At 38.5% G+C, this 27578-nt stretch overlaps 1 protein-coding gene across 2 annotated transcripts in view; it reads right to left on the reverse strand.

The window, feature by feature from the left end:
- LOC101161682 (ephrin type-A receptor 6) overlaps positions 1 to 27578 on the reverse strand; it is a 203896-nt gene that overhangs the window by 163433 nt on the left and 12885 nt on the right. For both annotated transcript variants that reach the window (XM_078939863.1, XM_023951152.2), the window contains one exon: positions 17732 to 17796. In XM_078939863.1, coding sequence (XP_078795989.1) covers positions 17732 to 17796 — 65 coding nt within the window. The remainder of the gene's footprint in view (positions 1 to 17731; positions 17797 to 27578) is intronic.

The raw sequence follows: 27578 nt of genomic DNA on the forward strand, positions 1-27578 counted from the left end.
GGGGGGAGAGCTTGTCGTTTTACATATCTATTTTTGCCAGAGAGGCAGGCAGGCAGTCTGGAATGTCAATGTGTGGCTCAGCGGCTTCTGAGTGATGTGAGATCACAGTGATGGCTGCACATGGTGCTGCATGAACACACGTACACAGGCTGTGGGTAAAGTGGAAGGACGTGGCATTAGACAGCTTAGATAAGAACAGCTCACAAAAAGGAATGCCTGCTATAAAGACAAAAACGCTCCATGGGATAATAATTTCAATGTCTTTCTTCATTGTGTTGTAAACATTTTGAAATTGTGTGTTTATTAAACAAATTGGAGATTTTCTGTCTCTAATCTAACCTCCCTAATCTAACCTTTCAAAGGTCATTTGGAAAGAGTTTATTCCTAAATTCCCCAAAGTGATGAGTCAAAAACATCGAAGGAACTGGTGTCAATTTGAGCCTAACCACCAAAGTCAATAATAAAAGTCAACTCTGACATTTCAAACGGCAGAAAAGGTCACCACAATCTCATTTTGCCCTGTCGCTTTCTCTCTGGCCCAGTTCAATTAAATTCAGATCTGTGTTATTAGCCTGACACACATGAAGCTTTGCTGCAGCAACATTGTATTGATTTAGGAGTGGGGGTATTTGGATTTTATCAAAGCATTATACCCCCCTTAGTTCAGTTCAGTCGGACTGAACCATTCAAAAAAAAAAAGGGGTGTGGAGAGGGGCTCCTGCAGATGTTGGTGTTTCCAAAACAACAAAACATTGTAACTATGACATTGAACAACATCGAATGAAATATTTGTGATTGGCTAATGACTTACTGAAATTATTGTTTTGTTTTATCATTTCATCATCGTTGGGGGCTTCTGTGGGCCCCCCTCAGTCTGGGCCCCTTGAAACAGCCACCTTTACCCCCCCTTTCTGCACCCCAGATTGTCAGTCAAAAACTGTTTTTGTGAGTCTTTTTTTTTTTTATTCAACAATTTATCAATGAAAGTTCCACCTGCGTTCAGTTAACACGTTTAGTTAGAATTTCCTTTTTTTTTGTCTAAATATTAAATAAAGTTGGTCTTGAATTGAATTTTTTTAAAAGTAATTCAACGTTCAATCAAATCAAATTGTAAATCTGATTGTAAACTTGTGGATCCAAATGACATATTAAGTATTTCTGTAATGAGACCGAACCTTACTGTTAACATTCCTACTGATCCTTTTTGGTTTACTTTCGGTTATATACAAGATACAGTTTTCATCTAAACATGAACTAAAATGCAATTTGCTCTAAGAACAGCTGCTTGCCACATCCATCCATCCATCCATCCATCCATCCATCCATCCATCCATCCATCCATCCATCCATCCATCCATCCATCCATCCATCCATCCATCCATCCACACATACAAACTTAGACTGTATAAACAATCTGTGAATGCAACAAGGGATTATGACCACAAAATACCAAAAACCTAGTTTATTTGAAATTTGTGTTGGTTTATTTATGAACTTTTTGAAATGTCATTGTTCTACAGCGACCTTCTATATGTAAAAGTTTAATGATTTTTTTTCTCTTCATTGTCTTTCTTTTGATTGACGAGACTGAGTGACTTCTCCAGGAAATTGCTGTTTACTTTCATTTTTTTTTTGTCTCCTTACCTGTCTGCCTCATTATTAGTTTAAAGTAACAGTAGGAGAAGTTTTCCTTTAGTGAATCCATCTGACTGCAGCCGCCAAGGCTTAAACAAGCTTGACTGGAAATCAGTGCAGACAATACGGGATTGTCTGGCACACTGGATCAATTATGACAGATAAAACAGCAAAGAGATAGTAGAGAGCGTGTGGTGAGGTACAGCTTTCCAGCAGCTTCTGAATTGGTATGAAGTCTTAAGTGCATTTTAGAGAACTTGCCAGACAAAACATCTATTCCACTGAAACCAAATCCTTCCAGTAGGAGACACACTTTGACCCTGAACGTCTCGATAAATGTTGATTCAGGGAAGAAGATCCAGACAGGAGACAATGTAAACCTCTTATTAACGTCCTGCTGTATCATTATTATATTTCATAATATTTTTCACTTTGAGGTGGTTTTACAAATGACTTGGTGTCATGTTTAAGACATACAGTCATATCAAGTTGGTAACAGGAATTAGAAAAGATTCTGTTCCTTCTGAAGACCTTCCAACTTTTTCAGTACAAACATAGTACATATTTTGTTCACTCTAGTGAAAGTGTTGCTTTGGAATAATAAAACATGATAATGCGTCCAGCAAATAAATATATGCAATGATGAATAAATGTATTTGATTATGATAATTATTTAATATTTATTCATATATTTTTATGTATTTTTACTGCTAAGTAAAATAAAAAATAAAAATTCTAACCCTCTAACATCTTATTTTGTAGTTCTTCTATGTAAAAATCAAAACAATAATTCTAACACACAATCCAACAGGTGTACTTTTTTTCCCCCCACACTGACATCCAAATATGATAACCCCCTCATGTAGGATGGACTGGGACACCCTTCTGGAAGTGATATCCCAGTGTGCTTGTAAGCGTGTGCTCGTGTGCATCTTCCTTTCGTTTTCTATTTGAGCACAGAGTGTGACAAATGGATGTGTCAGAGCTTGATGGAGCACTGCGATTGCTCTGCTAGGCACAAAGCTATTACAGGACTATATAGACAGTCCAAAGAAAACCCCTGTTTCAATCAACCACACGTGATCTGTTAAAAAAAAAAAAAAAAAAAAGATGTCTTACAGGTGGCATTTTTTTTTTTGGGGGGGGGGGGGGTGTCAAATTCTGAATTAAAAAAAAATGGTTTTTTTTGTGCATTTTCTGCCAATTTAGTAGGGAGAAATCTGGAAATTATGTATGGTTTGACATGAACAACCATAAATGACTAATAATTTGCAAACCCAACTGAATACTCATCAGAAAAACCAAACCAGCCGTATTATGGAAAGAACCTTCTCTGATAAGATGACAGGGCTAACAACCATATTCCTGTTGCACGTACTTTTGCTATGCATGATATCTTCTATAGACTCCCTTCATTGGCATTTTTAAGCTCTAGCATCTAAAATCTCACGAGATGCTTTGAACAGAGCATGTCATTTAGGGGGGGATTAGGTACATCAACCTTGTAAAGGCTTAAGGCATTAAAATGTTCTTGCGAAAATGACTTATTTAGGAAAAAAGATAATACGTGGTGAAATGAAGGAACAGAATGTAACTCCACATCATCCCTCTGTGTCCCAAGAGATCGCTTTGACCAGGACGCAATGCAGTCCGCTTAACTGATTTCAGTGACTGAAAAGAATGTAAGCTTGCTTGAGAAGTGCGACTTTGACACACCATTGTAAAATTCCAATGCATCTCAAGTGAAAAACTTAGAAACCACTGGCTGACAATAAGATAACCACAGTGACCCAGTGACCTCTACCTTTATGCCTGCTGTTTTTTATGCATGCTTGAAAGAAAAAGAAGAGAAGAAAATTATTTTCAAAAAAGCACAATATCTGTGAGGGCTGGGCAATATTTCTGAAGTTTCTTTTCTTTCATATTGACTTTGTAAAAATGTTCATATGGCCTCTTAGAGTCAAAGCGCTGTTCTATATTGTCCGTTGTTATGACATTTCTTATGATTCTTTGCAACTTCAAGATCAAAGAAGTAATTTAGTTTGTGTATGAAAATTCATCATTTTCTCAAAGGAAAATTCTCAAATGTAGGTGATAAGCCACACAGGGTTGTGTAGCCTTTTCACTGAAAGGAAAACATTAAAATAGACTTCTGTTTAATTTTTAAATCACGCATTTGGACTCATGAATTCATGATAGAAAACCCAAGAAAGTACCTGATGCAGAAACATTATATAATATATGAATCAAAGGCATAGTCACATCCACCTGTATGGGGGTTTGACCTGCACAGGTGCTTTGGCTTTTTCGTAGAGAGGAGCGACTGCATCGTAGTGGACTGTAGATGTAACTTGCAGTTCCATTGAGGCTTGTTGTGTTGAGGTTAGTGTTGTAAGTGTATCGTTAAGAATTCACAATGGCTAATGTAATGTAATGTGTTACAAGCACTTATGGGTTATTAGTAATGCTGTTGTAAGGTGGCCTTACACCACACTATAGTCGTTAGTAAATATTAGTCTCAACTGCCCTTTTGGCTATATATAGGCTGCCTTCGGATAAACCTGTATGGGGCATGTAAGCCCTGCAATTATCATAAAAACAGCACTTTGTGGCCAATTGCAGTTCACAAGATGTGGGTGGAGGTCAACATAAAAGAAAAATCTGCAAAATGTGCCTGTGTCTCACCTACTTCCTCCTTACTTAGACTTGCATGTTGTATAAGTGTTCGTTAGACATGTCGCTGATGGTATGCTTGTAAAAAAAATGTGTTTGAACATTTTTGCTCTATGGCCTAAAAGAGTGGTCTATGGCCTTGCTATTTTGTGTGGGTCACCTGCGTGCCACGCACAGGTATTCCCATTTTTCACCCACAGACAGCCCGTATAGCAGTAAAGGGAGGTGTGACTGAGCAGTAAGCTTGTGATACTACGTTTCATTGTTTTTTATGTGCTATGGAGACAAAGAAGAACTATGGTGGCCCCTCTGTTTTTCGCGATTCATCTTTTGCGATCTTTGTTTTGCTGACCTTTTTTTAGTGCAATTTCTTTTTAGAGCGCACTGTGTTCTGCATACTGATTGGCTGTTGACCTGATTGGCTGTTGGCCCATGTCTCCAGTACTTAATATGTTCAGTTTGCCACATTTACAAACATTTTTGATTGCAATCAGATCTTTGTTTGCATTCTACAATACTAAACCTTTTTATTACTAAGAGGATCTGGCTGCAGAATTTAAAATCAAGAACTGGAAGTACTCATCCTAACCGGATTTCCCCCCATATCGTTTGAAAAAAAACATTTTAGCTTGCAACCCTTAACAGTTACGTTTTTTCCCCTTTGAAGATTTTTTAAAAGGCCGATGATGTCAGGCCCCATCTTGTCTGCAGCCAGGTTCCTCTGTATTTTTCATGGAGGTTTGTACTCATTTCAACTATTGGAAGGTTGTATTTAGAAGGTAACTCATGCGTTAACAAGGGAACGCAGTCGATGTTTTCTTAAATTCACAGAACGAAAAGTTTTAGCAAAACAAACCAACTGCGAAAACAGTAAACGAACACATAAATAAATATGACAACAAATATATTTTATATCAAATCTCCACAATAACCATACCTTGAAAATAACTGAACTGGATTTTGCTTCACATTAACATCCAGCTGCTATTGACTCAACACCTGTGTTCACTGAATGTCTTCTTATTGTTTAGTCCTTTAGTCCTTGCTGTGTTTTTTTTGCACTTTGGTCATTTATTTATTGAGTATTTATTTGGTGAATCCGAGTTTTCTTTTTCACTTTGAAATAATTAGGGTGATTGTCGATGCTCCAAATGCATTTTCGTTGTTCATGCTTTAATGACAATGACAAATAAATGAATCTTGAAATCGACAAAAATAATTTTTTCTAGTAATATACTTAGAGGCAAAAAAGTATTTCTGTTTTTTTTGTTGTTGTTTTTTATTCTGTTCAGGCTACTTGCAGATTTGGTGACTACCAAAAACCTTTATGCATCATTGTACACTGGCCCTAAATTCCACCTGTCATAGGACAAAGGCAGGGTTCACCCTGAACAGGCAGCCAGTCCACTGCATGGAAACAGACTGAGCCACACACACTACTGATGGCCAATGAGTTAACCTATGAAACATGTTTGTGAACCGTCGGAGAGAGCCAGAGTGCCTGGAGAAAACACACGCATGGAAAAAAAGAGAACAAGCAAATTCAAACTGTTTCTTTTTTTTTTTTTTTTTTTTTTTTTTTTTTAACTTGTCCTGTCCAACAGCTGGGCAGACAGACGAGAGCTGAGGGCCTCTTGTGTTGGACATATTTTGCTTTAACAAGAGAATCCCCCCAACGCCACACGGGAACCGGCAGGGAACAACCGCCGCCCGGGCGACCAAGCCCGCCACCCAGGCCAGGGCCAGCAGGGCCGCCGCAAGGCCCCCAGAGCCAGAGGCCAGGGAAGCACGGAGGGAAAGAGAGCGCCGCCCCAGCCCAACCAGGAGAGCAGCCCCCCCGCCGCGCCGGGAGAACCCAACGCAGTGCCCCACCGGAGAAGGACAGCCCCAAACGAGCACCCCACCACCACCCAGGAGTTCCGGGCATCCCCCCGCCCCAACCCCAGGTACGAGCCAGGACCCCCCAAGGGAGACCCGCTCCGCACTCCAGGCAGCCATCCGCCCGGCCCACGGTTGGTCCAGGGAGGAGCGAGGCAGGGGGCCCGCCGCCCCCGCCCAGGAGGGGGGAACCCCGGGGAAAAAAAGAGGGCCCACAAGGGGTGTTATAAATATGGCCCGACCAGGCTCGGCCACTGTTGGAAATTTGGCGGGGCCCAGCACTCAGGAGCAAGGACCAGAACCCACCCCCCAGGGACCAGACACTTCCGGCTCAGATGTAATGTGAACTCCCCCACCGCGTGGAGAGAGCACCGCCGGGCCCAGGAAGCCGGCACCCCGGGGACACGGCCGCCGTTGCAAAGGGGGGCCCGCACCCCCCACCAGGGAAGAGGCAGGGGACAGATGGACCCAGGTCCCACCTTCCTTGCAAATTGTGTGTGCGTGTATGTGTGTTTGAGATGGTGTGTGTGTGCATGTGTGTGTGTTTATGGAAAAAATTCAAACTGTTTCAAAGGACCCAGTTGGTATTTGAACCAGTAACAGATAAGGCCCATGAAAAAAAAAAAAAGGGACCTGACAAATCACTCACCAGTCACTACGAGATTCAGTATGCTGGAAAAAACTGTTGGTTACTAAAGTGTCTCTCAACTACAATACCTCAGTCTTGTTTTTTTTTGGAATTTCTGCCAGGGTTTGTCAACTCATCATTAACCAAAAGGAAACAGAACTGACATCTCTCATGTCTTGTTTGCTGACATCAATCCCAGAATGGGTGGAAAACTTTAGGGAAGGCAATAAAACAAGCAAATAAATGAGAGAAAAAGGAACAAAAATTGATTTAACCACTCAGGAACATATAAATGGGTTCTATTTTACAGACCAAGGTGTAGTGGTACGTGGGTGTTTCTTAATTTTAAGCCAGTGCAATGATCACTGTGTGCCATGCACTGAATTGTGACCAGGCGGCATTCTGATGAATGTGTCAAGAAAATTAATGGTGTGTGACCAGGTTAGGCGTGCTGCTAATATGAGGCCGTGAAAAGTGACTGCTCAAATGACAAAAATACACTCAGGTCAACAAATCAGAATTTCTTTTTAATGCTCTCAACCACTGGCTGCACGGTAACAGAACGGAAAATAAAAACCATAAATATATCCATATATAAATTTGTATTAACTGCTTTTGCTTTTGTGGCAAATATGCTTGTGACAAATATAATTTTTTATAATTTGTCACATTCAGATTAGTATACTTTGACTGTAACATGCTGTTTGTGCAGAATTTTTACTTGATGATGATAATCTGTAAAATTAAGGAAGCCATGATGGCGAAAGCCAAAGACAAGGAGACTGACTCATCTGAGCTAGATCATTAAAGCATTAAAAATCGGTCCCATTTTCATACACATTTATTTCCTTTTATAGAAAACTTTGAATTAGAATGTAGCTTTTTATACAAAAAATGCCTTCTTATGCAACAATACATTAAGATAGAGGATTTTATATATATATATATATATATATATATATATATATATATATATATATATATATATATATATGTATAATATATATATATATATATATATATATATATATATATATATATATATATACATATATATATATATATATATATATATGTATAATATATATATATATACATATATATATATATATATATATATATATATATATATATATATACATATATATATATATATATATATATATATATATATATATGTATAATATATATATATATGTATATATATATATATATATATATATATATATATATATATGTATATATATATATATTATATATATATATATATATATATATATATATATATATGTATAATATATATATATACATATATATATATATATATATATATATATATATATATATATATATATATATACTGTATATATTGATAAAGTAGGTGGTAACCTTCATTAATTTGTCACTCTGCATGTGAATTCAGAAAGAAAGTATATTATTATATATTTAGTCTAATGGTGAAAAAATACAGAGCCCGTGTCCTGACATTAAAAAATTAAAATATATCTCGTTCCCACAGATTATCTTGTTCATACAAGATAATATTCCGTTCCTACAAGATAATATTGCGTTCCCTCAAAATACTATTTCGTTCCCTCGAAATGATTAAATCTTGCGAACGAAATAATTAATTCGTTCGAACGCAATTATTTTTCACGTCATAAGTCATTCATATACACGGTTATGCTCTCTGTCCGGCTGCAAAAGCCGCTTTTAGCGGTAACTTCCGTGTCTTTGTAACCGTCATTCGTTCAAGAAAGGAAAAAAAAAAACAAGAATGATCAATTTATTTACGCAATATTATCTTGTGGGAACGGAATAGTATTTTGTGCGATCAAGATATTAATTTGTGGGAACAAGATATTAATCTGTGGGAATGAGATATATTTTTATTTTTTAATGTCAGGACACGGCCTCCATAAAAACAGAATAAATATGTTTTATTGTTAATTAAGTGAAAAACAAGACATGAAAGTGGACAAAATAAAAGACTAAACAAAACAGACCTCAAACCGGGGACCAATGTGTTAGACAATTGTGACACTCACTGAATATCAAGAGCTGCTGCTTTTAATTGGACAGGGTTCCATCTTCCTTGGTGGTAATGGTTTCATTAAGGACTGAAGTGTTAGGGAGGAACACCGCTACAACAGCAGACCTGCTCTTTTGGCTACACTCCCAATGTTCTGAGGACACATTTGATTGGAAAAACCTTTTAACTTCATTACAATGCAAGTCAGTTATTAGACCCTGTATGTTTGGGCATGTGACGCAGTTCGATCACCCTATCATGTAGATTATCTCACTTCAGTTCCATTTAAAGAGTCAAATCTGTCCAGTTGTTTTTCTGCTTAGGTTTTAATTGCTTTAGAGCCGACAATGTCCACTGTGGACGCGGGGATGGTCAGCGCCAAACACACAAATCTGTAATGCTGCTTTATGATCTCACTCAGATGTTTCTGTTGAAGAAAATTAAGATCAGTGGGATTTTATCCTGTAAAATCATCCATGGTGTACATTACAGTCAGCTCTGTTTTTAACTGAGACAGATCAAAAAGTGCTCTGTAGCTGTGTGTCAAACTGGACAAGGCTGCCTGTGGGAACTTTTTCCTGTATTCCTGAGACTTCTGTCCAATCAGAAGGTCTGAATACTGTGACCTTGTCTAAGCCTGCTAGAGGGCCCTGCTGACACCAACTCTAAATCTGATTGGTTGAAGGAAATTAACGTCCTGTCATTGATTTCGCAGTAGAGGCCCTGCAGAACAGATAGTGAAGGCCTCTTCAGCTCTGATCCAGTCTGGCAACAAAGGACAGCTAAAATGGGATTGGTTAAATGCTCCAATGTGGCCCAAACGGCCCCCCAGTGCAGTGCTCACACTGGACTGTGGCTATCCTATACTGGCACATGTACTTACAGTTGGAAGAGGTTTGGTGGGAAACATCAAAGTGGTGCAAATCTTGCTCCAGGCTTTTTCTTTTACAGCTCTCATCCCATATATGAAAAACTTGGTGTCATATAATTTCGGCCGCACACAAACCACAATTATTAATATCTCTTCCATGATCACTTTTCAAACAGTTGGCACTTCTGTGAATAAAAAGAATGACGTTCCCACATCACTTTTAAATCCAAGTCCCTTATTGGTTAAAGTTCAACCTGGTTTAACTTCAACACATGTTCAGTGGGCTTATTGTACGACCCAAAAAAGGGTCTTAAAAATGTGCGTAGCAACAAGTGAACACGAGAGCTTTGAACACAGAAGCAAAAATGCACGTTTACATAGACCTTTAATTGCAAGTGCTCACTTGAACATGTGTTGCCGGGGGGGGTGTGAACGTAGCTTTATATGAAAAAAAAAATGTGATTGAACCAGTTAATTCACCCAGTTATGTCTGTATGAAAATGCACCAAGCATCTGCAGTGATTCCATTGTTATTTCACTATGTTTTGAATTTCTTGGAGAGTAAGATGTTTTCCTGCACTGAAAAGAGACACCTCTATCCTTTCAACTCAACCTGTCTCAGGGTGTTCTATTTTCTCTCCTTGGCAGCCACCACTTCCTGTATTTATATATTCAGCCTCTGTGTTCAGTTAGACACTAATAATCTCCTCACTCTTCTTCGCCTCTGTTTTCCCCCCTTCTTTCCATTTGCATCCATCCTGTCCCTCCCTCCCACTCTTTCTGTAACTCAGCTCACTGTATTCCTCGCACGAAAAGGTTTGGTCCAAAAACCTGTCAAGATATGTTCGGCTGTCAGCAAGATGCCGAGTGGGAGCGCATTAGATATTGGCCTCAGCGTGTCCCTGACAAGAAACAAGCCAATTAAGGGATCCCCCAGCACTGCTTAAGCCTGGTTATGGCAGAGTTCCCTGAGATGAAAATCATCATACTATATATACTATATATATATATATATATATATATATATATATATATATATATATATATATATATATATATATATATATATATATATATATATATATATATATATATATATACACACATACACACATATGTGTGTGTACATCTACTATGGGCAGATATGTAAAAAGTCTGGGTTATTCCCTCTTCTTTCTCTCTCTCACAAAGCTGCAGGCCATCACTCAGTTGCAACCATTAAATAAGTTTATCTGAGCAATGAAGGACACTGAAAAACAGATGTTCTTCTCTCCTCTCTGTGGTTCAGTGTCGCTCTCAAGGCTAATAGTGTTAGGAATGGAGGGTGTGCTTTGAGATAAGCCCCAGGTTGAGTAGTTGCAATCAATTACAGCGGCTTAATATTGCAATAAAAAGCTTAAGGGTTTGCATCGGGTCGATGTATATGAGGCATGAGAGGGTGCACAAGCTTGAACGTTTAAGCACTTCAGTGTGTAAGGCTGTTATGGTCTTAAAAAATGTCATCTGAACACATAATTGGATAAACTTTTCTTTCATTAGTTGTCCATTCTTGCTGTCAAAAACTTTTATTTTTTGAATTGGCAAATCTGTTTTTATGTTGTGTTTGTGAAATGGCACAGGAAGCATTTGCTCCAGGGTTTAGCAGGGGAAAAATGACACTATGGGATTTTGTAAATGGTAAATGGCGTATACTTGTATAGCGCTTTCTACCTTCCTCAAAGCCCCAAAGCGCTTTCAGTCACATTCCCATTCACCAATTCACACACACATTTTCAAACTGGTGGCGGCTCCGCTGCCAGTTACTGGCACCAACCTTCCACCACAGGTTAAGTGGTGAAAGGTTGAGTCTTGCCCAAGGACACTTCGACACATGGGGGGGCAGAACGATCAGATGTTGACCGTCCTACTGTTGCACCATGGCCGCCCCGTGGCTAAAAGGTAAACAAAATTAAACCAAATAGCAATATTTTGTTAAATCTTCACTTAAATCTTAATAAAGTAGTCATTTATGATTACCTAATCTTTTATTACTTCTGAAATCAATTTATTTATATATGATAATTTAGGTGACCCCTATCTTTACCTTTTAGTAGTTCGGTGGGCTCCAGCATCCCCATGACCCCAAATAGGACTAGAGCAGGTTTGAAAAATGGACGGATTTCAGATAGCTTGAAATGTCTCATGCAGTGCTCAGACCCCTGCCAAAATTGCAAAAAATTAGCCTCTTTGAAAGCATCAGGCCATGTGAGCCCACCTACTCTTGATTTTTTAAAATCAACTCTCACAAGCTGGTTATTACTATTTTCTCAAATATAACCATTCATAGAATGTCTGCCTTGAGACTCGAAGGTCAAGGCCGAGTCAAACCAAACACGCTACCGAAAATGGGACCCAGTGCCTCCTTCCTTGACACTCAGCATTAAGGTTTTGGATTGGGGGTAAAACCACCAATTGGTTCCCAAGTGGGGCTATGTCTGCAGCTCACCGCTCCCCCAAGAGGGATGGATCAAATGCAGAGACAAATTTAACATACTTTAACATGACTCTCACACACATTTGCCATGCGTTTGACACGTGGATTACACGATCAATGTGAATCGGCTGATTCTAACGCAAAGAAAAGCGGCTTTTCATGTCGGCCTTGTGCCACTATGTAACACATTAGTAACAAAGTGTTGCATATTGGCGCAAAGCAGCTCTTTTTTTACATGACAGAATCAGCTGATTCACATTGACTGCGTGAGCACTTCACTGCTGTAAAGTGATGCATACTGCATCACTAGATGCCGGGGGGCTTTTTCTCCGCTTCAGAATCCCCTGGAGTTATGATACTTGTGAAAAAATTAAAGTGTTATGGTAGTCAAAATAATGTCAATACTAGAGCTAAGGTGATTAAGGGTTAAAATATTAGAATCATAAAAAACTGGGTTTAGTTGGAACAGATTTGATTTGACCAATTCTGGAAATTTTTCTGTCATGTTTACTGTGTAGCCTTCTAACAAAGTATTCCTTTTTCCTTGATGCTTTATAAAATAAACTCAACTGAATTGTGGAGGCTCCAAGCAGAGTGCTGTACAACAGCCCTTGCATTTCTTTCATTCATTCTGGGTTAATATAATCGTGTAAGACTCTTTTTCTCAGGCTCTAATGAACAGCAGCGGGGTGTAAATTCTGAATGTCTTTGCATTTTATATGGTTTGCATCGCGGTACCCGGCATTCTGCAACACGCGTAAACTGATGTCCCCACAAACAAATGCACTCTTAGATACACTCAAAGGTTTTTCTCTAAGGTGATGTCTTTGCAAAGACAATTATTTCACTGAGTGGTGATCCCAAAGCGATAAACCCAGCATCTCTGAGCTCCTCCACTTACATAACACTAAAGCCACGACTTATTGGCTGCCTTAGGTCTATGACAATAGTTTGAAATAGGATTACTGCTTCCTTTTATGATGGACAACTATCAGCCTGCGTGTTGTAACTTGCCTTCTCTCAGCGAACACGACAATATCAATGGGTGAAAACAAAAGCAACATCCGGTCGTTCTTAATCCCTTAAAGCTGTTTCATGTAATTTAATAAATAAGCTGCTCCCCTCTCCGCTTCACTCCCCTCCCTGCACCAGCACCTACCGCTGGGAAAGGGCTCATGCATATTTCAGCACTGTGTCTGCACATTCTGAGTGGATCTTATTGTGGCTGCATGCAGACGTCAAATAAACCCGTTTCCCGTCTTCCCTCTTTCTCCCTTTTATTCACCCCTTTGACACATGGCGATGTGTAAGCACGTGGCATATACAAACACGAGGTGAAACACAGAGTATGGAGACAGGCATCCTCGATGCATCGCTCAGCGAGGTTTCTTTCTAAGTCAGTTCCCTTTTCTTTTTTTTGCTTTTCCTATGCATTCCTCGCATCCATTCATCAACTTCTGCTACTTTAAAGCCCTGCAGTGAGATTTCTGTTCAGTATGCACACATCTAATGAGTGCAATCTTGGGGTGTGAATATGTTTCCCCCCGTCTGAGTCATTAACAAACATTCCAACAGCTCTCCTTGGATGGCTTCTCCTTCCAGCATGTTGGAGCAGGTCTGCTTAATATGAGCGGGCCAGGTTCAAAATAATCAAAAGGCTCGTCGGAACCAGAACAACACTTCAGATCACACTGGTGTCAGCAAACATCTGCTTACAGCTCTTTTTCTGAGCTGCAAATGTCTGAAATGTGGACCTATGGGGAAAGGTTATCTGTAGATTTTTTTTAATTGCTAGCAGCAGTCCAGGACGGCGAGGTTTAGAATGTTTTCACAGTCTTTTTTTTACTTTTGCAGATTCTTCTAAAAATCATACAGCCATGTTAGTCACCCCGAGGTGACCAAAACTAAATAGAGAAAAATATAACAAAGAGAGGCCGACATTAAAAACAAACAAAACCAAATAAAGGTTGTTTTTTCACAAATTTGTCAGATGCAGCTCTGACCAGGGTGGCAGAGGGGTAGAGTGGGGGGCACCCTAATTTAGCCAGTGAAAGTTCTTTAAACAGTGGTGACAAGGGGGGGTAGTGCCTGCAAGCCTTACTGCACCACTCGCGTCTTTACATTTGTTCATTTTTCACACAGGTTATACTGTGATAATGACACATAAATCACAACATCTCTTAGACTACAACTTTTTAAAGAAACCGACCCAAATAGGAAAAAAAGGCTGTGGATGGACTTAAAGAATATTTTACCTGTGAATTGTCAAATTCAGATATGACCTCTGACCTAAAAGATGATGCAAAACCTCAGGTGCTTGTATTCATTTTCTGACACAGATAAACTAACCCTTGTGCTATCTTAGATGACCCCACCCTTACATTGACGTGTTCTCCCTACCATGACAAAGGTGGATAAAGGTGGAAAGATTTCATGTAATCCATGGACACCAGTGAGGTTCACAAATCATTGAAGAAAAAAGGTTCAGTGCACTGTTTAGTGGGTCTAGATGATCCAACTTCCAATGTTAAAGTGCCTAGGATAGCACAAGGGTTATGGAAGAGAAAAAAAATGATGTGCTTGTTTCCACTTTTACTTTAATGGAACTGGCAAGTCTTTCCAATGTCTATGTGCTAGAAAAATTTTGTCATTTTTCTTGTTGGCAATAGAAGCACACACCAAAAACTCTTTTAATGCAGAGAACATAAGAGCTAAAAAAAAAAAAGGCTGTGAAAATAGGATGTGAAACAAAAAAAGGCCAATGGAGTAAAAAGGACCAGAGAATGTAAATGTTCCCAAAACAGAAAACACAATTTTCTGCTTCCAGAGCTGTGCCCTGTCACAACATGGTCATCATCCACAGCTGTGGTGGCGTAGAGCAAGAAAACAAAACAAAACTGCATTACTTCTTCCAGTGCAAAAAAAAAGCATACACATTCATACTATTCACCCCCCCCCCCCTTTTTATGCACGTGGTTGCAGGAGCTACACATTTAAATCGTATGAAATATGTGCCTTGGAAACTTGTCATCAGATTATCATTTGGAGTAGTTGCTACATTTATTTTTTTATTTTTTTCTAAACAGCACTGGTCAAGCTTGACTGACAACAGTTTATGTCCAAAACTAGAATAAGTGCATGTGTCGCTATATGATGTGCTGCTGCACTGGCCTGATACCACTCTGTGTCTAATGTGGTCGAGATTGAGTTGCTACTGCCGGCGCCCAGGTAGTGTGGGGCATTTTAAACTATTTTACCTCTCCAGATCTTTACACTTTCCTTCAGGCCCTCTTTCCTCCATGGCTTAAATATTAATGGTAAGTCTGAGGACAGAGGATGAGCAAGGAGGGAAGAGGATTGACAGCTTAATCATGGAGGCACTAGCCTCCTTCTCTACTCTTTTTTTTTAACACTGTGGGCGGCTGTCACTACAGCCTACATGTTGTAATCACATCCATAACCCTGATATGGTCCAGCAAGGGCCATCTGGGGAGACTTGAGAAGGCAAAGAAGTGTTGGAGAGCCCAGGAAATCTCCAGAAGTGAATTATCAAGTGTGACATTAAAAAACAAAACAACAAAAACAAAAACAGCGCAATGGAAAGACAAAACATGAGCTAATAGTGATTTAACATTTACAAAAAAAAAAAAAAGATCAATCTGGGAAGAAATGGTAATATTGTTATGTTCATTATTAATTTGTATGGATAAAAATTAAATAATAAAACATTTTTTTGCCTTTTGTTCTTTTTGTCAAGGGTGTAACCTGCCTTCACTCAACAGTAGCTGGGATAGACTCCAGCAACCCCTGCCAAATGAAACCATTTGAGTCGCCATTTCTTTTGCGATGCGTTACCAAGTTGGAACCATACAACATTAATAAGCAGCAATTGGTCAACGTCTCTATGGCAACTACTGTAGCCAATCAGAAGTGAGGTTATTGGAAGTCAACACCTTTTCCACCAAACGTGGGCTCAGGTGAATCTGTCAATGTTTCAGTCATCCGACATGGGGCCCTGCATTTTTTTTTTGGGAATCTGATTGGTCAGTTTATAACTACAATAACTTGCAATGTAGAAAAAAAAATATTGTAAAAATAAATTGGGATTAGTAGGGACATGATTTAAAAAAATATTAGAGCGAGTATGGGTATTCAGACAATCAAAATTAATAGCTGTTTATTTCTTAATAGAAGTCTACGAGATTTTGGCTTCTTGGAACCAGCACAAACTTCTTCATTGGAATGTAAGGGGGGAGGAGTCACTCAGTCCAGTTCACTTATACAGTCAGCGGTTTGGAAAAGAGCTTGATAATAATTTAGTTATAGAAAAACTTTTTTTAAATGTCTTAATCGTAAAGACATCTATAGAACTAAATGTGATTTTTTTTACTGTCTAAGTTGGTTATTTTCTTAAGCTAGAAATGTAAAGCACACCTGTTATGGCCAAAAATAGTTTCATCTGTTATCCAATAACTCTTAAACATTCTACTATTTCATAAAAACCCTAAATGGAATTTTCTATACTGCCCCCAAAAAATCCATAATAAATGTGTTAAAAAATATCTTATTCATTTTTTCTACAATTTTTATTTGAAAAATGTTATTTTATTAGCATCTATTGAAATAACAGTTATACTTTAAATTTAGTAAAGCGAGGAGCTTACATCGTCAGGACATCTTTGATAATGAGTCTGGGAGAAACTTATGGCTGCTGGAGGAAACGGTCCCAATGAGAGTTTCAGCTGTCCAGACAACAGTAAGGCAAGCTTGTGGTGTAGCAGGGCTTTGATCTAAGGATGCTCCATATTGTTGTCAGCAGCTGTATATTTTATGTACCAGGGTACATTCTGTTTTGACACTTTCCAACGTTCTGATTTCCAGTCATGCTGCTCTGTACCGAATGGCTCCAACACTAAAATGGGAATATGTCTTCTGGGCAAAGCTGACTGATAAAAAATACTCAATATGGTGAACAACATGTAATCCTTTTTTCTGTATTGTACCAGCACTCTAGAGCGGAATGTACAATTTATATGTACATATATATGAAAAATAGACCTGTACTGTGTTTGATTTATTTTTCAATCATCTAAACATGTAAATGTAGAAGAATGGCAGGTGGAGAGAAAAAAAAAGAATCCCTGCATCCTGACTATACACAAATTATTTTGATACTGCATCATAAAAACATGACTTTAACCATAACTGGGGTTGATAGAAAATTGTTGAATGGGTTCATATTTAGAAATTGTGGCCATAAAGGAGACAAATGTGACAGGAATTCATGTGGGACACTGACTAACCAAAAGGATGCTTCCTTAGAGACTTTCCCTTATTATCTGTCTCCAAATGACAGTATTTCCCTTGTGGGAAGAGGAGTCTGACCGAATAAAACAAGGCAGTGGATTTGGAACATGCCATCCCGGCTGCTTCTGACTGGGTAATATGAGTTTAATTCATCTCGCTGATGCTGCAGCAGCCAAGCATTTTGAGAAGACACACTTTAAAGAGACTGAATGCAGACAGTAGTGCCCTTCTTACCCCATTTATAGGATATGTCTTCCATCCCAGCTCTCCAAGCACAGATGTTGTATCCAGCAGCACAACTGAAAAAAGAAAAAAAAAGCAGGAGGAAGACATTAGGATCTATCCAAGAACAGAAATTACTTTTTGCACAAAAAAATGAAATACATGGCTCCAACATGCTCATAAAAAACATTAAAAAAAAAGAATATCTTATATGACTATAGCTGTCTATTGGATATATTTTCACTTTTTTTTTTTACAGAAATGTGGGATTTGGAAAATAAAACCAGAATTCAAGGATCCATTATCAGTCATATGGATTTTGCTGAGCCACCTATTTTTAACAAATAAAGCCAAAATATTTGACAGAAGAGTAGAGAAGATGTTTTGTACAAGTATGACAAAAAAATAAAGACCCACATTCCAAAAAATATATTTTTCTCATTATGGAGGATAAAAATAAGGAATATTAAGTTTAAAATTGTATTTCTGAGTATGTCTTTCTTTATTCAAACAATGTGAATTGGGAAATGACGAAAAAAAAAAAAGTTATTGGAAAAAGCTTATAGCTGTGACATAGGAGCTACACTCAACTACAAGTTCCCTGCTCTGCTCTATTCCGATGCATCCACTAGTAGATGACTATTTTTATGTATATCTTCTGGATCAATACTGTACGTCTGGATAGCTTCAATATTGCTCGCAATTTTAGTTACACCAGTAATGTTAGGTTGGTGTTGTGAAGGACTCTAAGCTAGTGGGAGAGAGTGTAAACAGAAGGATGATGGGAAAGGTGAGAGGGCTCACTCCATTCCAACAGCTACACCTAAAACTCTGAGGCAAATTTCTAATGAACTTTGACCACTCTGTAGAAACTATGTCCTAAGAAACGTTTTTAGCTAAAAATGGCAAAATTATAATTAAAAGACCAGTGGGAACATATAGATCAAAGATTATCAGAGTGGGTCCTTAAACAAAGCAAACACGGTTTCTTAGATTAGAGTTGATAAGGCTTCAGGATAACCAACAAACTGACAAAAAAAGACGTTTTGACACTGATATTTGATAATATCAGGGAAAAGGATACTGGAAGAGGAAGATGGGAGAAGGTGGTAGTCATAAATCTAGATACCTCATCATATTTTAACAATATTTTATTTAAGTTAACTTGTCAAATAAACCAAACACACAGAATGGTATAAAAGTTGTAAGACTAAAGAAGAAAAATAATAAAAATGAGCAGAGAAATAAAAAACAAGGCCTGTTTACTTTTGTTTCACACATCTTCTTTTTCTCTCCTGAAAATGAACCTCAGTGTTGAGAATGACCTTTTTCTAGAGCCATAAGTTAAGCCTTAAATGCTACACTTTGAATCTCACATGGTCAATACTCCGTGATCTCCGACAAATCAAAGTGTATTTTCCACTTGCCTAATGACTGAATTGTATGTGTCAGTCAGTCATAAATGTCCACTTACTGCACTCTAAGTGGTCCTTGGGGCGCTCATTATGCTGCCACAAATCTCTATCAGTGCCGGTATTTCCTGAATAAATCTCCATTAACATCATTACTGTGGGATGGCTAGTTATTACACAATGTGCATCAAAGGAGACACTTTCAATGCTGTGATAAGCTGATCATTATAATGCTAAGGGCACAAAACCTGATGTAAATATGTCTGTGACTGCCTTTGTCAAAATGAAGGAAATTATCTTCCTTTGCAGAAAACTGGTAATTGCTGCAGGACAGGACAAGTTAAAAAAACCAAAGAAACTGCTACTTTATAAAAGTTTAATTATTTAACACTTTACATGCTAGGTTGGGAACTTGAAGAAACCCAAAAACAAACTATATTTGGGTGTTTTTTGTCACATTCAGATAAAATATCACCACAAACAAGAGGAAAAAAAACTAGTGGTGAAGAGAAAATAAAACCTATTCCTCCATAAAAAATAAAAGAATCAAGGTAAATACAGGTTTCTCAATGACAGGAAGAGACTTTACAGAGCCTTAGAGGCACTCTTGTTTTATTTTATTTTATTAATCCTGTGGGCAGCATTTTATTTTTCTTTAGGAGAGCCAAAATAGGCTAAGGGTACCAATGCATACATCATGCTGACTCAAAAAAACTAAATGAATCAGGAAAAGTGAAAGCAAAATGTTTAACCTTTTTTTCCTCTTCTTAAAGTTTTAACAAACAAAACCCTAAATGGTAAAACCATTAAGTTGTTAAATAACATTAACAATCCTTAATGTGTCAGAAATTGTTTTCCTAACTAGTTTTTGCTGTTGTGAATTTTAGTGACATTAGAATAAATGAAAATAAAGTTCTTTATTTCAAAAGTTTTGAAATAAAGAAAATTTGACAACGTCGACTACTCAGTAACTGGTGTTGCACATGTACCAATAATGTGTTGTGAAGTGAATATACAGCCATGTTAGAATAATTCAGTGTTAACTTTGTTTTTTTTCCAGACGATATTTTCCAGACAAATACAAAATTATGATTTAATAAAAACTAGCACTTGTTGATATAAACATCAACAAAATATTTTGAATTTTCTTCAATAATTAAAAGTTAGAACAAATATAATTGAAAGGCGGGAGGAAATTCAAAGAGGTACAATCAGAATGTTTATTTATTTAGAGATCAACATTGCATATTTTGAACATTAAAAACTTTAATACAAATATGTCATATTTTAGCCACATGCTAATTTCCATCTGCAGTCCAATGAACACAGAGTCTCTGCAAACATATGCTATGTGTCTACTATGGAAATAGAAAAAAAAAGATCTACTCAGGGAGAAAAAGAAGAGTCACATGTGATGTGTCTCAGAAGACTTTTTATACACCATGTGGAGTAAACATTTCTGGTAAAAACACAACTGAAATCCACCTATTTTAATTATATGTCTCCAAATGCATAAAGAATTATTTCTTTGTTTTGATTCGACCATTTTTGTTTAATTATTTTAAAGTGACTGTATATATATATATTAGCGCTCTTGCCTCACAGCAAGAAGGCCCCTGGTTCAAGTCCCGGCTGGGGGACCTGAAACAGAACAACAAAGACCTTTCTGTGTGGAGTTTGCATGTTCTCCTTGTGCATGTGTGGGTTATCTCTGGGGACTCCGGCTTCCTCCCACCGTCCAAAAACACGCTTCATAGGTTAATTGGTCTCTCCAAATTGTCCATAAGTGTGAATGTGAGTGCATGGGTGTGTGTTATGTGTAACCCTGCGACAGGCTGGCAACCTGTCCAGGGTGTTCCCTGCCTTTGCCCATAGGTGATGTATATATATATAGATATAGATATAGATATAGATATATATAGATATAGATATAGATATAGATATATATACATGGAAGTTGTCAAAAATAATTCTAATTATGGTTGGTTTGATGGTAACCATGAACTAATTGTTTAACTTACCAACAATTTACTTGATGTTTTTCAGGAAATTAAAAGTTTGGGTTTTTAATTTCTTTATTTTATATTTTATTTATTTATTTTTACCATTTTTTTCTTTTGAACGGCTGTTTAAGGGGCTAGGCTTATGTTTAATGTTTAAAAAGAAAAGAAAGATAAACTAAAGTTGGCAAAATATGATAAATATTTCAAATAAGTATATTCGTTGTGAGCCTGTTATTTATTTTTACCCAATAGATGAATTTTTTATACATTTTCTAAAAACACATCATCTTTATAACCTTAATGTAAACTTAATAAAAATCCTTAACCTTTACCCTATACTTTTATCAAGTGAAACTCTACTGTAATTTATTCTAATTTAATATAATGTTATTAGTCGACTCAAACTGTACTAAAGCTAATATTCAACATGACTAAAATATGGATACACTAAACAACTATTAGGTCAAGAGATTATGACTAAAACTAAATTAAATGTTACAGACAGAAATAACACTGGAACACTGTAGAGGCCATGTCAAGTGAAGAACACATGAGTTTACGTGGTTAAAGCTACTGAGTTTGCTTAGTTTTTGTCTTTAAACGGACAAACTAAAAGCATGGGGTATATTAAATCATAACAACTGGCTGATGTTTATATCGCAGTGATTTCACCAAAACATGGCTCTTTAGAGCAGCTCTGAAAGCATCCACAGACTCACACTGTGTTATAGCAGTGTGAGATTAGCTGTAGAAAATGGACATTGATCTTTATGAAATTGCAGCAGATTATTCTATTGATTGACCGTCCTGTCCAGCACAGCGAGGAAAGACTTCATGCTGATCCTTTCATCTCACAGCCCTATCCTCTATATACCACTAGTTTAATGTTTCCGTTATTGACTTTGTTTGGATTGGTTCCAGCATCTTTCTATATCTTCTTCGGCCCGCTCTGTGTCATGTCCACATCAGTGTCTGGCTGTAATAGCTGGCAAAGCCAATGGTGCTTATGGACACTGTTGAGCTCACGCGGGCATGGAAGCAGTGTGGCTTCTGGAGAACAGCCAAATTACTGGTAGTTACTGCAATGAGCAGATGAACACGTCACTTTACCCCATATGAAGATCAACTAATGTACATATTCGGATCAAAATCAACATTTATCATAATGCAATCAGGATTAATAACATTTTAAGTGGTTTGATTTAGCATAGTGTACTCCACTTATTGTACTTTTGACATTTCTATTAAAAATAAATAAAAATATGAATCTTAAATGTTGACCGGGGGGGGGGGGGATTTCAAACCAGAACAGGAAAAATCTATTCATTTAAGCCAATAATTTTGTTTGGATGTTCTGCATGCGGTGTACTAATAGTGGCAGGACAGCTGATCTTAGTGCCACACACAAGCAGGGTTTAGTGTGAGTTTACAGTGACCTTTCATAAACTCTTCATTGAAATGTCTGTTTGGTTAAAGTCAATAATCCAAAGGATTTTTTTTTTCTTTCCAAATTATCTATTATTCTAAAATGACTAATTCATCTATAATTGAACTTTTATTTAATATCTAGTCTTTGCTTCAGGTGATGTTCAGTTAAAATCTGTAGCAAAAAAACTTAAACTCCAGCACTGGAAAACAACAATGCATTGAAATGCAAGTTCTCTAAGTCTAGAGAACTAAATTAGATTTACCTTTTTTGAGAGAGAAGGTCAAACTTTGCTTAATTCTGTGCATATTCAGGTGAGTAAAGGGAACAGCATGGCTACCGGTCTCCTAAAATTGCCTGCATGTAAATATCCATCCATCCAACCTGTCTCTGTTCATCGCTCCATAGAGCTATCTTTTGCTGAAGCACCCACAAAATTTGCCTGGAGCTGAGGGTCCCTTGGGAATTGCACTGGCCAGATATAAATAGAACATGAGCTGGCCAACTCATAAATATATGGAGCTCCAGCAGAATGATGACATTCTTGTCTGGCCTACAGCCCTCGCAGGCCTCACATGCACCCCAAAATAGCTATCTAGTCCTAACAACATCCAGATGCAGCCTCTTTAAAGCTTGAAGTATTGCTTTGGGTTAATACAATGTCGGCCAGTAAAAAAAAAATTACAAAAAGAACTGATGCTGGTTCATCGCAAGACAGTTCTACTTCTTCCACAAAGCCGAAGTGGCCCACTACCCAAAGCAAGTAGGTGCTGTCCTGAAAGCCATTAATCTGAAACCTAGAAGCATGATTTTAGTGCAATACTTGAGCTGTTTCTACAACCTGTTCTTCTAGGAAATTTCCAAATTCTCCTTGGAATGTGTGTAGCCATTCTTTGTTTTGAGACTCTTCATGCCTTGAATGCAAGTGTTCTTCTTTCAGCTGGCCACTTTTTTCTTGCTGACACTGCTGCTTACATGCTTTTTCTATAACCAACATTTCTCTTAAAGCAGCTGGATGACTTAGTTGGCTCTATATAGGACTGGCGCATCCAGCATGGGTCTTTAGGCAAGACCCCTTTGAGCAACTGCCTACATAGGCCCAGTCTATGTAGCCATGCACAAAGACGTGCGTGGTTACGTAGACTGAGTCTCCCTGTGCCGGTCCCCAGCCCGGGTGAATTACAGGGTTGTGTCAGGAAGGGCATCTGGCATAAAAATCACAGCCAAATCATATGTGCGAATAATTGGAAGGGTAAGTGGAAGTTAATTTGCCGTGGCAACCCCTGACGGGATATGACCGTCAATATTAAACACCTTTTAGGAAGCTGGTGGCATATGATTTTCCTAATGTCTTTCTGGAATTTCAGTGTTTTGTCCTGAACAGTGACAGTGAAAAAAAACAGTCCATGGCCTTAATTCTTGCAAATGTTTTAATGACTTGGTTTTGGACGTAGATTCAGGCAAGTACTCTTTGTGAGCATGTCCTTTGTCTTTCCTTGCATTATTGACAGTTTTCACTGTCAGCACCTTCTGGACTGTATGGATAGTGTGTTTTTCAAAAATGTACCAGTCATTTATGTAAAACATTCTTCCTGATTGTGGTCAAAGTCCACATTTTTTGAGAAGTGATATTCCTTATGACAATTTGACACTTCGCTATGTCAACCAGGGAGCCACTGGGTCCCGTTTTTAGAGTTTTTGGTCTGACCCGACTGTGAATATGAACTCTCCCAGTCTCAGAGCAGACACTCTTGGTAAGGTGTACCTAACTTTCCCGCAGAAAATTCAGTACTGACCACTGCAGTTAATAAGCTAAAACAGACCGAGAAGGCATTCTGCTGCCATAAAGGCAGATTCTTTAAGGAAACTTCATTGGGCCAATACATGAACAAAAATCTAAAAAAACAAAAACAAAAAACAGCAACTGCTCCCACTGGAAATAATTGATAAAAATACCCTAAGTTGGTTAAGTATTTACTACATTTTGAATCAGGAGATAAATAATTTAATTTGTCAAATAATACAAAAATCTTTTTTCCCAATTCAGTGTTCCCTCTCTGTATTGCACTTTTTTCAGTGCAACTTTGGATGTTTTTTTACAGTGCAATGTGTGCTGCATCCTGATTGGCTGTAGAACATTGTCAATCAATTTTCTCTGTGCTGTGTTTTCTGTACGGGTTGAGTTCACTTTGCCAAATTTACTTAAATCTTTGATTACAAGCAGATCTTTGAAAATATTGCAAAAAGATGTGATGTTATGGTGAGATTGTTGATAAAATGCATTTAAGCTAACTCTATCTGGTCTTCTGCTTGTAGGGTCCTTCTGAAACAAGGTGTTATGTGTTTACAGATCTAATTCTACAAATCCTTTAATGAAACGTTGGAGTTAATGTTGCCTTTTTGTCAGCTAAAATCAGTCTGGCCATTCTCTTTTGAAATCTGGCATCAACAAAGATAGTTACAACCCTGTGTGTGTGTGTGTGTGTGTGTGTGTGTGTGTGCGCGCGCGCACACACTCATGCACGGGTGTGCGTAAGCGAAAAGCAAACAGCAAGTTTTGTTAAAAGACAAACGGTGCCATTTGATGAACAGAGACTTGTGAAAATTGATTCGGTGAGTGTTTTAGTGGGGATTGCACATTGTAATTTAGCTGTGTAAACAAAGCACTTGGCTCTCGGCAGATGAGATGATATGCTGTGAAATGGAAAACTACCCGTAACAGAGGCAACCTGACAGGCATGACAGGATTTAGAAGCTTTCTCCACACCAAAATCAAACATTTAACAACAAAAATGTTAAGAGATCTCTGATTAGATCTTTACTTGACCACAGTATCGTATTTAGATACGTTATATATTAAGTTACATTATGGTTATAAGTCCTGAGTCAATCCTAAAGTTGCAACATGAGTCCTCTTTACATTGCAAATTTTAATAAACACAGACAGGTATTAATAAAAGCGCTACAAAAAGAAAACATAAACAAGTAAAGTAAATGGTGCATACTTATATAGCGCCTTTCTTCCTACAAGGACAAAGCGCTTTACAGTCACAGACCCATTCACCCAGTCACACACACATTCACACACACAGTCACACACTGGTGGTCGCTCTGCTGCCAAACACAGGCGCCCGCCTACCACCAGAGGCAAGGTGGGGTTCAGTGTCTTGCCCAAGGACACTTCGACTCATGGGCGTGCAAGGCGGGAATTGAACCTGCAACCTTACGATCATGGGACGACCGCCCTACCGCTGCACCACGGCCGCCCCGGAAAGGAAAGGGTTTTTGGCAACTCTTTTGCATAAAAAACAAACAATACACCCAAAGTCCAATCTGCAGTTTAAAGTCTTGATCAAAATTTAGATATTGTTAAATTGCTTTTTTTTAGACTATTCATTCAAAAAAACATGGTAAATTAATTAAAAAAAATTCTTTTTTAGGTAAATTAGTGGCTTTTTGCAGCAATACTTCTTACCATTTCATTTTATTGCAGGCCGGTTTAGTACCCTTTTAAATTAAGCCATATTTGTAAGACGCATGCATTTGTAGGACCGGCCAATAAAACTTGTCAAATCATCTCTTCCAAACAGCTAATTCTGCTATTGACTCTTGTTTGACATTTAGTGAATTGAGTAATTGAAGTTTGTTCGACTGCCAATATGGTTCTTGAACAAGCTCAAGTAGAGCATAGAACAGGGGTGAGAACCAAAAGCCGCGTTTACATGGGCAAAAGTAATCGGAAAAAATGCCTGATCGGAAAGAAAATGCGTCATGTAAACGCGCCGTTCGGAATACTCTGCCCCGATCAGACTCGTTCGGATCAGAATTTCTTTCCGATCGAGATCGGTGGGTTATACCGATCGTTTATCCGATCGTGGAGCATGTAAACGGTTCATTCCGATCGTGTGTCACTACTGCTCTGGTTTACGTCACGCATAGATGGTGTTTTGCTGAGAGAAAGCTTTGGAGCGCATACGGGACCGACCAGCTGCTCTGCGGAGGTCCCATGAAAAGCGCCGCTCCGCTCTCGCCCCGCTGGATCTCCCCTCTCTCTCACCCCTCACGAGGGAGATGCAGGGAAGGAGCGCTTCGTGCCCCCCGAAGCTCACTCAGTCCACTGGCACGCGAGTGAGCAGAGCAGCCAGATTAATAATTTTGTGTCTGAGCTTTTTACGTGTGCGTTTTGTTGTTTTGTTATGTGTGGGAGAATTCAGACTGCGAGCCGTCCCGCCGCTCTGGGTTAGCGGCTGCAGGACTCAGCAGGAACCGTGTTCGAACAGAGCTCGGGCCGCTAACTCCGTTGTGTGAACTTTTCAGAGCAGAAATAAATGTCGCTCAGTCCTTAGAAACCGTTCAAACAATCACGTGGATTTGTGTTTCCAGTTGTGTTGCGACAAAATAAAGGCTGATGTTATTCCCACACATTTACGTGCAGCCAAGATGCAGATTGCTGCGTTTCTCGCACGGTCCTGGATTTTGTGTCCATCAAGGCTAATGATGTTAGCCCGTGTTAGCCTGCCCTAACCCTTCTTCCAGCTTAATTCTTCCACAAAAAAGCACTGACCACACGGATGAAATATAACGATGAGCGAACAGGCGCTTTTAATATTCATAACATTAATAAAAGCACATTTGGAAGATTGTCTCGTATTACGGAGCTGCTGCACATGCTGTCTGTCTGTGGCAGCGGTTTGTTTACAACGGGACCTACTTCCTCATCAAAAATTTACACTACTGCGCATGCCCAAATCATTCATTCCGACCGAAAGTGTGAGCCATGGGAACGTTTGTTCTAATCGGAAAAAGGTTTTCTGTGCCCGTGTGCACGGGTGAATTTTAACCCGACCATTGATCCGATCAAGATATTCTGCGCATGTAACCGCGGATAAAGGCGGCATTTCTGCACTCAGCATGGTATCTTTTGATTGGCTGGATTCATCCGACGCAGGTAATTAGCAGTGGGCAGAGAGAAGAATCTGGAAAGCATGTAGGTAGGGGAGACACAAGCTATTTTGCCA

Source organism: Oryzias latipes, chromosome 21, assembly GCF_053564925.1.
Source record: "Oryzias latipes strain Hd-rR chromosome 21, Olatipes_Hd-rR_3.1".
NCBI classification, from domain to species: Eukaryota; Metazoa; Chordata; class Actinopteri; order Beloniformes; family Adrianichthyidae; genus Oryzias; species Oryzias latipes.